General features: G+C 43.8%; 1 protein-coding gene across 1 annotated transcript in view; it reads left to right on the top strand.

Annotated features, from left to right (window-relative positions):
- The window catches only part of LG03H3orf20 (linkage group 03 C3orf20 homolog), a 78,772-nt gene that overhangs the window by 53,386 nt on the left and 13,175 nt on the right, over window positions 1-12,211 (top strand). The window contains exon 16 of the mRNA XM_048487329.1: window positions 1,722-1,895. Within this exon, the coding sequence (XP_048343286.1) occupies window positions 1,722-1,895 (174 nt within the window). The remainder of the gene's footprint in view (window positions 1-1,721; window positions 1,896-12,211) is intronic.

Below are 12,211 nucleotides of genomic sequence, written 5' to 3'. Positions count from 1 at the left end.
TCAATCCATCTCATGTTGGGTGTTCATCCTTTACTGCTTCCTTCAGCTTTACCTAGCATGGTTGCCTTTTCCAGTGACTCTTCTCATAATGTGACCAAAGTATGATAACCTCTGTATTGTCAAAGGGTTTCGTGGCCGGAATCACTGGGGTGTTGTGTGGTTTCGGGGCTGTATGGCCGTGTTCTAGTAGCATTTTCTTCTGACGTTTCGCCTGCATCTGTGGCTGGCATCTTCAGAGGATCCTCTGATCCTCTTAATTTTCAAAATTAAGGTTACTTGTTTACCAGAAAAGTATTTATTAGGTATGGTTAACAACATTAAGAAAGACAAGATAATAATATTTCAGTATATGGCTACTGCAGCTAGAATAGTTTGGCAAAATATTGGAAAATGAAGAATTGTAAATTACAGTTAAATTACAGTTAAAGAATGGCAAATTAATTACAGTTAAATTACAGTTAAAGAATGGCAAATTAAGGTAATGGAATAGCAAGTTTAGCACAATTGCTTCCATAACACAACATAAAATGGATTCTGACCTCTAAACTGAATGGAATGCTTGGATAGAATATATTCAACAATAATAGAAAGATACAGCAGAAATATGTGGAAGTTTTTATTTTTTTTTCTTTTCTCATTAATATTTATATTGATGGCTGTCTTAGTTATTTGTTCGATTACTGGTTTTGTATACAATACTTGTTTTGGAAAAATATTGTTATGCAACAAAATGTATAAAATAAAAAAGGAAATACAGTTCATCCACAGAATCATAAGTATAACAGAAAAACTCAGAAACAGACCATGCCATTGGGTGTATTGAGAGAGACTCCCCACCTTTTGTAGGTATTTATAGCATCTGTATTCATATTCTCTCTAAGAAACTCACAGCAGCATACTGGGGGATTTTTCTATTGTAGCATAACAATAACTCTGTGAGATAGATCAGACTGAAAGATAGCCACTGTCTCACAATCTCCCAGTGAAAGTCATAGCTGAAAAGGGATATGAATTTGGAACATTCTGAGCCTTTTGACTCTTCCCAATAATTATTATGCCATATTTAATTACCTTTGCAAAATTTGGAACATCACAACCATTAATTGGTATTAACTAGTTTAGCATCATTAGTGAATGGTCTCTTTATTTTTCTTGTTCAGGCCTGAGTTTTTTTAAACGAATAAGTCAAGCAGAAGTATTTGCCATTGTCTACCTCTATGTAGCAACTCTGGACTTCCTTGGTGGTCTCCCATCCAAAAACTAACCAAGGGTGACCCTACTTAGCAGCCAAGATCTGATGAGGTTTGTCTATCATGGACTGTCCAAGTCAGGGCATATGTATTCATGCCTCCTACCTAAAAGGTTGCCTAATGAAAAAGCTACTCTTTTCATCTGAATAAGTGGACTTTGGTCCATGAAGGTTTCTGCTGGAATCTAATCCAGTCAATTAGTTTTTGTGAGTTTTCTGGGCTGTGTGGCCATGGCCACGCAGCCTGGAAAACAGGCAACAGCCAGTTAATTTTGGCCATGAAAGCCTTTGATAATAAAATCCAGTTAATCTTTGGCCGTTTCCCCACTTCCCGTTTCATGTGGGCTACTTACGGCAAGTAACCCGTGGTCCAGCGGCACTCCCCATGGTGGCAGCAACGGCAGTGCAGCCACCTCGATTCTGGAGCTCTTCAACCCCATAAGCACTCGTCATTTCCACTCCTGTTTGCAAGAGCATCTTTTAGAAAAACCCTTGTAGAGTGCGGGCCGCCGCTCCTAGTGACATGGACACTACTGTCCAATCAGGCCACAGCAGGGCTCCAGCCAATCAGAAAAGAGATCCGCATTTCTGATGCCGCGGAAGACAGTGAAGCTTTCAGAAGGCACAAGCGGGTCAAGCAAGACCGGTTTGTCTTAGTTTTTTTCTTTAAGTGGGGAACTGGCCTTTGTAGGAGGAGAAGGAAGAGATGTAGTGATTTTTATACCCCACTTTTATCTACCTTTAAGGAGTCTCGAAGCTGTTTACAATCACTTTTCCCTTCCTCCCACAACATATCCCTTGTGAGGTAAGTGGACAGTGGTGTAGCTGAGGAAAATGGAGCCTGGGGTGGACTCCCAGTTTTCTGCCCCCCATGGGCCCCTGTGCTGCCCCCCCCCACTTACCTTGTCCGGCGGCAGGGGGGAAAAGTGGTGGCCCACCCCTTGGACAGCAGTTGAGCCAGCCAAGGCCTGCCCGGGCGGCGCCTGGCTCTGCTCCGCACCATACCTGGGTGGCAGAAGTGTGGGGGCGATTTTCTGCCCCCCACGTGACTCAACGGGGGCCACCCAGGGCAGTTGTCCCTGGATGGCCCCATTATAGCTATGCCTATGTAAGTGGGACTAAGAAGAAGAAGAAGAAGAAGAAGAAGAAGAAGAAGAGTTTGGATTTATATCCCCCCTTTCTCTCCTATAGGAGACTCAAAGGGGCTTACAATCTCCTTGCCCTTCCCCCCTCACAACAAACACCCTGTGAGGTGGGTGGGGCTGAGAGAGCTCTGAGAAGCTGTGACTAGCCCAAGGTCACCCAGCTGGCATGTGTGGGAGTGTACAGGCTAATCTGAATTCCTCAGATAAGCCTCTACAACTCAAGCGGCAGAGCTGGGAATCAAACCAGGTTCCTCCATATCAGAGTGCACCTGCTCTTAGGTGCTAAGAGAGTTCTGATAGAACTGTGACTGGCAAATCCCCTGGCTTCATGTGGAGAAATGGGGAGAGAAACCCAGTTCCCCAGACTTATCTACTACACCCTACTGGTAGACCTTTTCATTATTTTTTGATGCATCCGACCTGCCACACTCACTATGACAAAACCTTTGATGCTTGAGAGTGCCACTGCTGTAGCCTCTATGACACTGCTCTGTGTAAGCACGAAGCAATGAATGCTGCATGTGTGGCACTGAGATTCCCTTCTTGTGTCAGAAAGCCAGAAGAGACAGCCAGAGAACTGATAGTTGCAGCAGCAAGAATAGTGGTAAGGACACAGGAGGTGCTTAACCATGGCTTCAGTATAATTATATTTAGTATAGTGGTTTGGACATTAGACTTGAATGCAATAGGCCCATTCTGCATGGGCCAATAAACACAGGTTTAAAATGGGGGGGGGGAAACGTTTTGGGGGAGCACTTCGCTCAGATACTACCCCTAAAACAAGTTGGCCCTGTGTTATTTTCCTCAAACTGGGTTTTTTGAGAATCATACTATTTGTGAGTGTTTTGAAAAATCCCAGGTTGCAGCTGCTTGCAAGTGAACAGCTGGGCAGGAGGTGCTTCCGTTTTCCTTTTCAAAAAATTTCACAGCTTACATCTGTGTAGCTGCGCAGGTGCAAATGGTCATATCGTAAGACATCAGCATGGCTGTGGGGGTTCATTTATGCATGCCTCCATAGCTACGCATTGGTGGAAAGTAAATTTTTAAAAAGAGATTTGTTTCCGTGTGAAAGGAATGACAGCAACCCAGATTGTTTCCGTGGGCTCCAATCGCAGCCTGCCCGGACGCATGTGATGCAAAAACAGGAAAACGGGTTACTTTATCCTGACTTCAATCCACATTTGCTGTGTGGAAAGAGCTGAAGAGCTGAAGCGATAGATGTAAATTCAACATTAGCCTATGTGGCATCACTAAAACACCCTTTCTGTAGGAATGGGGTATTTAGTTGTTAGCATGTATGTTTTATGATATGCCTTTTACTTTTCTACTTGCATTTTAAAACTTCTGTAAAGAAGGTAACTGGAAACCTGTTTAAAACAAACTCTCAGGATCAATGTGGACTTTGAACAGAAGTCTGCTTCAAGTGTAATGGGGGCTGAATGTGCCTCATGGGTCTGTTAATACCTACCCCTGTTTTACATTGGCATGCTCCAATAAGAAGAAATGCAATGAGTGTAGTTCTTGTTAAATGTCCTGGACAGCAGACTGTAGCTGGAATGAAACTACCATACTTTCAGCTAATAAGGCCTTAAATCCCAAAGAGGTTAAGGAACTGGGGTGTCCAGGGTCTGTTTCAGGTAGTGATGGATTATGGATTGCACATTTATTGTAAGTAAGTCCCCGACTTTCTCCTGGTCTGCATAATGAGCCGTAATAAATTATCAGGGAGCCAGCGGCCCCCAGTTCTAAATTGTATTAATGCCTGTGCAGTCGGTCAACGTCGCTGTCCATTGCTGTGAATAATTGAGTGTCGTGACACACACTGGAACTTTGCTAATAGTTAAAATGCTTTTTGAATTAAAGCAAGTAATGAGAGGAAGTAAGGAAACTGCCTGTAAATCATGCCTCAATCCCAAGACATTTGGGGATTTGTAGCTGCCTGCTGGAAGCTTGGGGGGAAAAGCCCCATAGCCATACTGTTTTTGCAGAAATCCCCCTATACAACCTCTCTGTCCTTTCTGAAAGAAAAAAGCAGAACTTGTGTTGAGTTTCATGAGCTGCTATGCTGAAGATTTGGCACAGGGCGCGGGCACCATAGTGAAGGCAGAATATATCCCTTGGCACCAGTGCCAGGATCCAACCCCTCCCCCCATCCTTTGATGTTGTGGTGGTGATGTGTCCATCTCAGCCTTTTTGCAGCTGTTCAAGAGGAACTGGACCCAATGCAGCCACGGATTACAGATAGGAAATCCCAGCATAGGATCAGTAGCCAGTATCACTGTTTAAGTCATTGCAGCTTAACCAAATGTATATGACTTTGGCAATAGGCTTTCTAGAATTGCTTTGAGAAAATCAGAGGGAATTAATCAGTGGCTCTGTGATGCTTTCCTTATGGTGCTCATTTGCTTAGCTGCCTTATATTAGGCTGAGTTTTCACAGCTGAGTTTTCCTGTGTAAACAAGACCATGCAGTGACAACTGATTGCTAACATATATGGCCAGCAGTGACTCCAGTGCCAGCTGACAGGTGGGACCATGTCCCCAGGCAGGCAAAACAGGCTAGCAGAAGCCCAGAACAAGCTCCAACTACAGCTACGCTGATCTTCTAAATGCAGCTGAGCATTTCTGTGGCTGATGTCACGGCAATGAGGCCCCCTCGGGAACTAGGAGCTGCCTTGGATGTGGAGTTGGGGGTGTGGAGAAGAAGGCAAGGGGTTCCAGGACCTATTTAAACTCTGGCAGTCAGAGACTAGGGAGGATGTGCCTGGACTGACTGCTCTCCTTGAGAATGATAACCAGAGAGAGAGAACAGGGGAGCAACAGTGCCTCCCAATCCAAACATCTAGGGCCGTGGTGGCAAACCTTTGGCACTCCAGATGTTATGGACTACAATTCCCATCAGCCCCTGCCAGCATGCCATGCTGGCAGGGGCTGATGGGAATTGTAGTCCATAACATCTGGAGTGCCAAAGGTTCACCACCACTGATCTAGGGCAAAGGAGAAACTAGATGTGATGCAGCCCAGGCTGGTGGCTGAGGCAAGCCTTGCCTCCTGGACCTGCCTTCCCACTATGTGATAAGGTAGTAGTTAATGATGTGTGGAGGCAATCATAATCTACATCAACTGACACTTCCAAACCATCATCCAAGGCAATTTCTATGTAAAGCATTGGGGCAGTTGAGATTGGCTCTTGTATCCCTTGAGCAGGAGGTTGGATGGTCAAGAGACAAAACATCATTAACATTCCTGACCAGGCCCTTGCTCTGGGCCCAAGTGAAGAGGCAGAACCATGTTAATCTTTGCTTCGCTCAGGGGGCCCCACCAAATCTGCCAAAGTGGGAAGGGACTCAGTGGAGCTTTCTTGGTGTCTTATAGAACTATATATAGAACTGTATTCTATTTGGGGAAGTAGCTGCCAACTTTGTACGTTCCCAATGCATATTAACAGTTTGTTGTACTTAACTTTACGATTGCTACATGCTGGGTTTGGGGAGCAGCCAGGTTTACAGTTTAATTGGCCTTTAATCCCAAGTATATGTGAAGGAAAGAGAATGTGGCTGACTTGAGAGAATTGTAAGTGAGCAATCAGCCTTAACAAGAGATCTGGGCCCAGGTGGGCTTCATAATGACTCTGCTGATCACTTCATTACGCAAACCCATCATCCCAGTTTGCTATAATGAAGTTTTCCCTCTTTACTTCACCCTTTCAAAATTAGTTTCCTGGTAAAGCTGTGTTGCTTTGTCTTGAGGCAACTATCAGTGTAAAGGGTCATAAAAAAGGTGCTTAACAGAAAAAAAAAACTGCTAAGGTTCTTAAGACCTGGATTTGGAACTTGTTTCTGTTGGCTGTCTTCACAAACCTTTGATTTTTTAAAAAATGTACCTTTCACTTGACATTCTTCTAAAGAGTTTCCTTTCCCACTGCAGAAAATGCACTGAGACCATCACTAAACAGAGGTCTTATAGCTTGTTGTGACAGACCCCCTCATCTCCCTGACTTTTTCAGGCAAGGAAGCCACTCACTGATCTGTCATATTTTTCCAGTCTTTTTTTCTTAAGGAACTGGGGTGCTTTAGAAAGGATAGTGCATGGTAAAACTGAGGCATTTTCTCTGTAACTGACCGAGAAGGTGAGGGATGCCCATTATTACAAACTTCTTGCAAACCTCTTAATAAAACTTACAAAATAATGCTGAGGCAGATTTAAAACTTAAACAGAATCAAATATTTATTTAACAGAGACAAGTTGGGAAAGCGAAATAAATAACTTGGAGAGAAGGAATGGATAAGGCAGTAAAAATATATATACGCAAGGGCTTTGGCACAGAGGTTCAGTATTTGGTTTTCAGACACAGGCTTAATAGGTTTGTTCAGTTTCCACTCTCAGCTTAAATGTTCTAAAGACGTTTCATAGATGGTACAGTTTCATATACTTTTCAGATGGTAATGGCTAATGGACTTACACTGACAGTAGGAACCAAAGTGACTTAAATCATGCTCCTCTCCTCCATTTTACCTTCACAATAGCCCTGCAAAGCAGGTAAGGCTGAGAGTGACTAGCCCAAAGTCATCTAGTGAACTGACATGACACAAGTGGGGGCGGGGACAGAATGGGAGGGCAAAGGAGAGAAAGGTGAAAGAAAGAGTGGCATGAGGTGAATGGAGAGAAAGAAGGCTGAAACAGAATGCGGGACAGGGAAAGAAATGGGGATAGAGAGAAAGGGCAGCAGCATGAGAGGAATGGAGAAAACGGGGAGGGTGAAAGAATGGGGGAGAAAGGGTGATAGAGAGAAAGGATGGCTGAATGAGGGGAATTGAAAGAATGAGAAGGGAAACAGAATGGGGAAAAGGGAGAGAAAGGAGATTAGAAAGGGCAGCAGAACAAATCCAATGGACAGAAAGAGGAGGGAATCAGAAAGGGAGAGAAAGGACAGCAGAATGGAGAGAACGAAAGGGAAAACAGAATGGGGGAAGGAGAGTATGAGCCACAAGTTAGCTGCTTCTGCCACTGCCCTCCCTCGCAGGACTTTTGTCAGAGTCCCTCTCTCCAGAGGCCCCATGAAGCCATATGCGGGAGGCTGTAGAGGCTGCCCTGACCCATTGCAGTTCCTAGAAGTGCTTGGGGAGAGAGGCAGTTGGCCTCTCCACCCATCCTGGAGGGAAGAGTATTGAGGGGGGGAAGGGACCTATCCTGTGGGAGAGATTACTTCTGTGGGAGAGATGACCGTGTTGTCTCCTTTTCACTTGCGTGAAAAGTGGAACTGGGTGAAAAGTGGAATTGGAAAGGAATTGATAATGAAACTGCAAGGATTGTTATGCCCTTATATAAAGCAGTGGTGCGACTGCACTTGGAGTACTGTGTTCAGTTCTGGTCACCACATCTCAAAAAGGATATCGAAGAGATAGAAAAAGTGCAGAGAAGGGCAACAAGGATGATTGAGGGACTGGAGCACCTTCCTTATGAGGAGAGGCTGCAGCGTTTGGGACTCTTTAGTTTGGAGAGGAGACGTCTGAGGAGGGATATGATTGAAGTCTATAAAATTATGCATGGGGTAGAAAATGTTGACAGAGATACATTTTTCTCTCTTTCTCACAATACTAGAACTAGGGGGCATTCATTGAAAATGCTGGGGGGAAGAATTAGGACTAAAAAAAGGAAACACTTCTTCACGCAACGTGTGATTGGTGTTTGGAATATGCTGCCACAGGAGGTGGTGATGGCCACTAACCTGGATAGCTTTAAAAGGGGCTTGGATAGATTTATGGAGGAGAAGTTGATTTATGGCTACCAATCTTGATCCTCTTTGATCTGAGATTGCAAATGCTTTAACAGACCAGATGCTCGGGAGCAACAGCCGCAGAAGGCCATTGCTTTCACATCCTGCATGTCAGCTCCCAAAGGCATTTGGTGGACCACTGCGAGTAGCAGAGAGCTGGGCTAGATGGACTCTGGTCTGATCCAGCTGGCTTGTTCTTATGTTCTTATGGGTGTTGTCTCCAAGCAACCATTACTCCTTGGATTAAAAGGTGCTATTACGGAGAAAGGCACTGTGCTCCGCAGAGATGGGCGCTGGAAGAAAATCAGAAGCTCAGCTCTTTCGCCTATCTGTTTGTACGAAATAAATTCTTGCTGGATGAATTTATTTCTTAGTAACAGATAAGTACAACTGAGTTATGAGCCTGATTTATAAACCGCATCATAAATTTGCCATTTTGGAATGAGAGTCTTTGTTTAGTGATCTGTTAGTGTTGTATTGCTGTAATGCTCCTCCACAATTTAAAACAAATGAAATCTTTAAAAGCTTGCTTGCAAAAAGGTGTTATAACTCACCCAGACTTAAAAAACCACGCAGAGTAAAAAAGACTTGATTTTAATATAGCTGGAAACTGAGAGAAAAGAAGGAAATAATGGCTGATTCCAAACTCAAAATGAGACTGTTTCAGACCCAGCTGTTCTAGTTTCACCAGACCAAATGCAGAGAATTGAATCTATGCTTGCCTTTGTACAGAAAGATATAGTAAAAATGACAAATAAGATTGATAAAGTTGATAGTGTTAGATTTCGTTTAGAGTCATGGATATGCCCAGTAGTGTGTGTGACTGCAGTTTATAGAAAGTTCTCCAGAGACATAAATGTAAAAGGTAAAACTTACATTTATTCAATCATCTTCAGTTCACAACTTTGTTCCAAGAAAAGGTAGATAGAAAGAACCCTAGACTAAAGAGATTACTTTCCCTATGACAAGTGGGCACAACTAACGCGCCATCACGTGTGTGGAAGTGAGTGGATGCTGCAGTGGCAAAGGCCCCACTGAGCAGGCTGCCATTGACCATGCGCTCGGTTCAAAGGCTAGAGCAGAAGTGAAGCTAGCATGGGGAAGAAAGGAAGTTAGTGGGCGGTCTCCTGGCCCAGACAAGGAGGGCAAACAAGAGAGGCAACATCACAGTTAGAGTGATATACACAGCACCCCCCAGTGTCCAGGCATGCAGAAGTCGCTTATTCCAACACTCCCTCTCGACACTGCATGCTTTCCAGGTATACAATGTTCAGTTTGTCACGCAGGCTTTGGAACTTGTCTCTTGGCAGTGGTTTGGTCAAGATGTCTGCTGTCATCATATCAGTAGGACAGTAGCGAAGTTTCACAGTTCCTTCTGCCTGTAAGAGTCTTACATATTGATCCTTAATTCCAATGTGTTTAGTACGTGCACTGTTCTTATCTGAAAGAGAAAGAGCTATACAACTCTGGTTATCTTCTAGCATTTGTACAGGTAAAGGTTCATCAATACCAAAATCTTCTAACAACATTAAAAGCCATTGTAATTCTCTACATGCCTCAGAAACTGATACTAATTCTGATTCAGTAGATGAGTGAGCAACAACACTTTGTTTCACGGCTAGCCAACTTACAGGACTTCCTCCATAGAAAAACACATAGCCACTGGTAGATCTTAGATCTGTTCTTTCTCCAGCCCAATCTGCATCAGCATATCCCAATAGTGTGGGATCTTTAGTTGCTGGCAGTTTCAGTTTAAAGTCTAAAGTACCTCTTAAGTACCTCACCACTCGTTTAACCGCAGTCCAGTCTCTTGTGGTGGGTGTGCTAACCCTTCTAGACAATATACTCACAGCTGTAGCAATGTCAGGTCTGGTTGTCATTGCTAAGTACAAAAGCTTGCCTATTGCAGTCCTGTAATCATTGTTGTCAGGTAGCAAGTCATCAGGTAGTACTTGTCTGTAGAAATCCGAACTCATTGGGGTAGGCATTGGATTGACACCTTCCAGGTTCAGACTCTGTAGCAGTTCCAATATTTTCTGCTTCTGGCTAAGAAGATAGCTTCCATCTGGTTCACGTTTGATTTGGATCCCCAAGTAGAAGCTGGCATCTCCCAGGTGCTTGACTTCTACTTCCTTGTTGAGTTGGGATATAATCTCAGCACAGTCAGTTTCATTTTCATGGCAAATAATCAAGTCATCAACATATGTCAGGATAAATGTCCATCTCCCATTTCTGTGCCTGCTATAAAGACAGGGGTCTGCATTGCCTTGTTTGAAGCCCTGACTTAGTAGCATCTTGGCTAGCTTATCTGACCAAGCTTTAGCTGCTTGTTTCAATCCATAAAGTCCTTTCTGAAGTTTACAGACTAAACGTTTATTCTTTTCATCTATGAACCCTGGTGGTTGCTTCATATAAAGCTCTTGTTCAATTTCGCCATGCAAAAATGCGGTTTTAACGTCCAAATGCTCAGTTTTCATGTTTCTAGATGCAGCAATGCTTAAGAGCATTCTAATTGTAGAATATTTTACAACAGGTGCAAAAGTCTGATCATAATCTGTTCCATAGATCTGAGAGAATCCTTTAGCAACAAGTCTGGCCTTATATCTCTCAATCTGACCTTCCGCATCTTGTTTAGCTTTAAAAACCCATTTACAACCGATAACGTTCTTACCCTTAGGTAGTTCAGTGAGAGTCCATGTTTGGTTTTTATGTAGTGCAGTGATTTCTTCTTGTGCTGCCTCTTTCCACTTCTTTGCTTCTGGTTCAGGCATTCGCTGTAACTCAGCCCATGAAGCTGGTTCATGCAGTGACGGCGCCCTTGCAAGGTAGGTAAGTTTCTCGGCTGGAACTCCCTTGTTAGGCCGCAATGAGCGCCTGAGGGCCAAAGGTCTGTCTGCCTCCGCAGTAGTCTGTGACTCCTCTGCCTCACCTGTCAGGTCTGGGATTTCCACCGCTGCTCCCTCTTCAGGTTGAGCATCTGCTGGCATTTGCACGGTGATGTCATCCTGGGACTCTGGGCGATGTAGGATCAGCTGGTCGCTATCGCCATCTCCCTTTGAATGGTCATCCATCACAGCAGGCTTGCCATCTCTGGGTCGCTCGTCAAACTGCACAACTCTGCATATAGTAATTTGGTTAGTTTCTGGATCAAAAATCCTGTATCCTTTACTTTCTGGAGAATAGCCCAAAATATACCTGCTTGCGTAGTAGGGTCTAGCTTGGATCTCTTTTCTTTTGGTATGTGAGCATAAGCTTTACATCCAAAGACTCTGATGTGTTCTACATTTGGTTTCCTGCCATGCCATAACTCATATGGAGTTGCTTCTGTGGCTTTGGTTGGCAATCTATTTTGTAGGTAAACTGTAGTCATTGCTGCCTCTCCCCAGTGCTTGCGGGGAAGGCCTGAATCAATGAGCATGCACCGAATCATGTCCATTATATAACGATTTCTTCTTTCGGAAATTCCATTTTGTTCTGGCGAATGGGCTACAGTAAGTCTATGTTGGATCCCATGTTCCCTCAAGAAATTGTTTATAGATATGGAATTGTATTCTCCGCCTCTATCCGTTTGAAAACACTTGGGTTTCCTATTAAACTTATTAGATACCATAGCAACATAGTCTCTTAATTTCTGTTCAGTCTGAGACTTTTCTTTTAGCAAATAACACACAGTGTATCTTGAGTAGTCATCAATAAAAGACAACAGATAGGTGTTATTACCAGTTGATGCTGGTTTGATTGGTCCACATAGATCAGAGTGAATTAAGTCAAGAGGCTGCTTAGAGCATCTTTGGCTTTGCTTTGGGAATGAAGGCCTAGTTCCCTTTCCTCTTAAACAACAATCACACAATTGGTTATCATTGGGGCAGTCTTTTATGGAAATACCTGTTACCAAGTCCTTGCTTTTCAGCTTCAGGATGGCCTCTTTATCACGGTGGGCAAACCTCCTATGCCAGAGCTCCAAAGACTGCTGGGTAGAAGTTGCCTTGGCTGTGCAGGCTTGTGGTTCCTCACAGTCCAGTTCAAAGACTCCATTTCTTAG

The sequence above is a fragment of the Sphaerodactylus townsendi genome, linkage group LG03, assembly GCF_021028975.2.
Source record: "Sphaerodactylus townsendi isolate TG3544 linkage group LG03, MPM_Stown_v2.3, whole genome shotgun sequence".
NCBI classification, from domain to species: Eukaryota; Metazoa; Chordata; class Lepidosauria; order Squamata; family Sphaerodactylidae; genus Sphaerodactylus; species Sphaerodactylus townsendi.
This window is presented reverse-complemented; position numbering and strand designations above follow the sequence as displayed.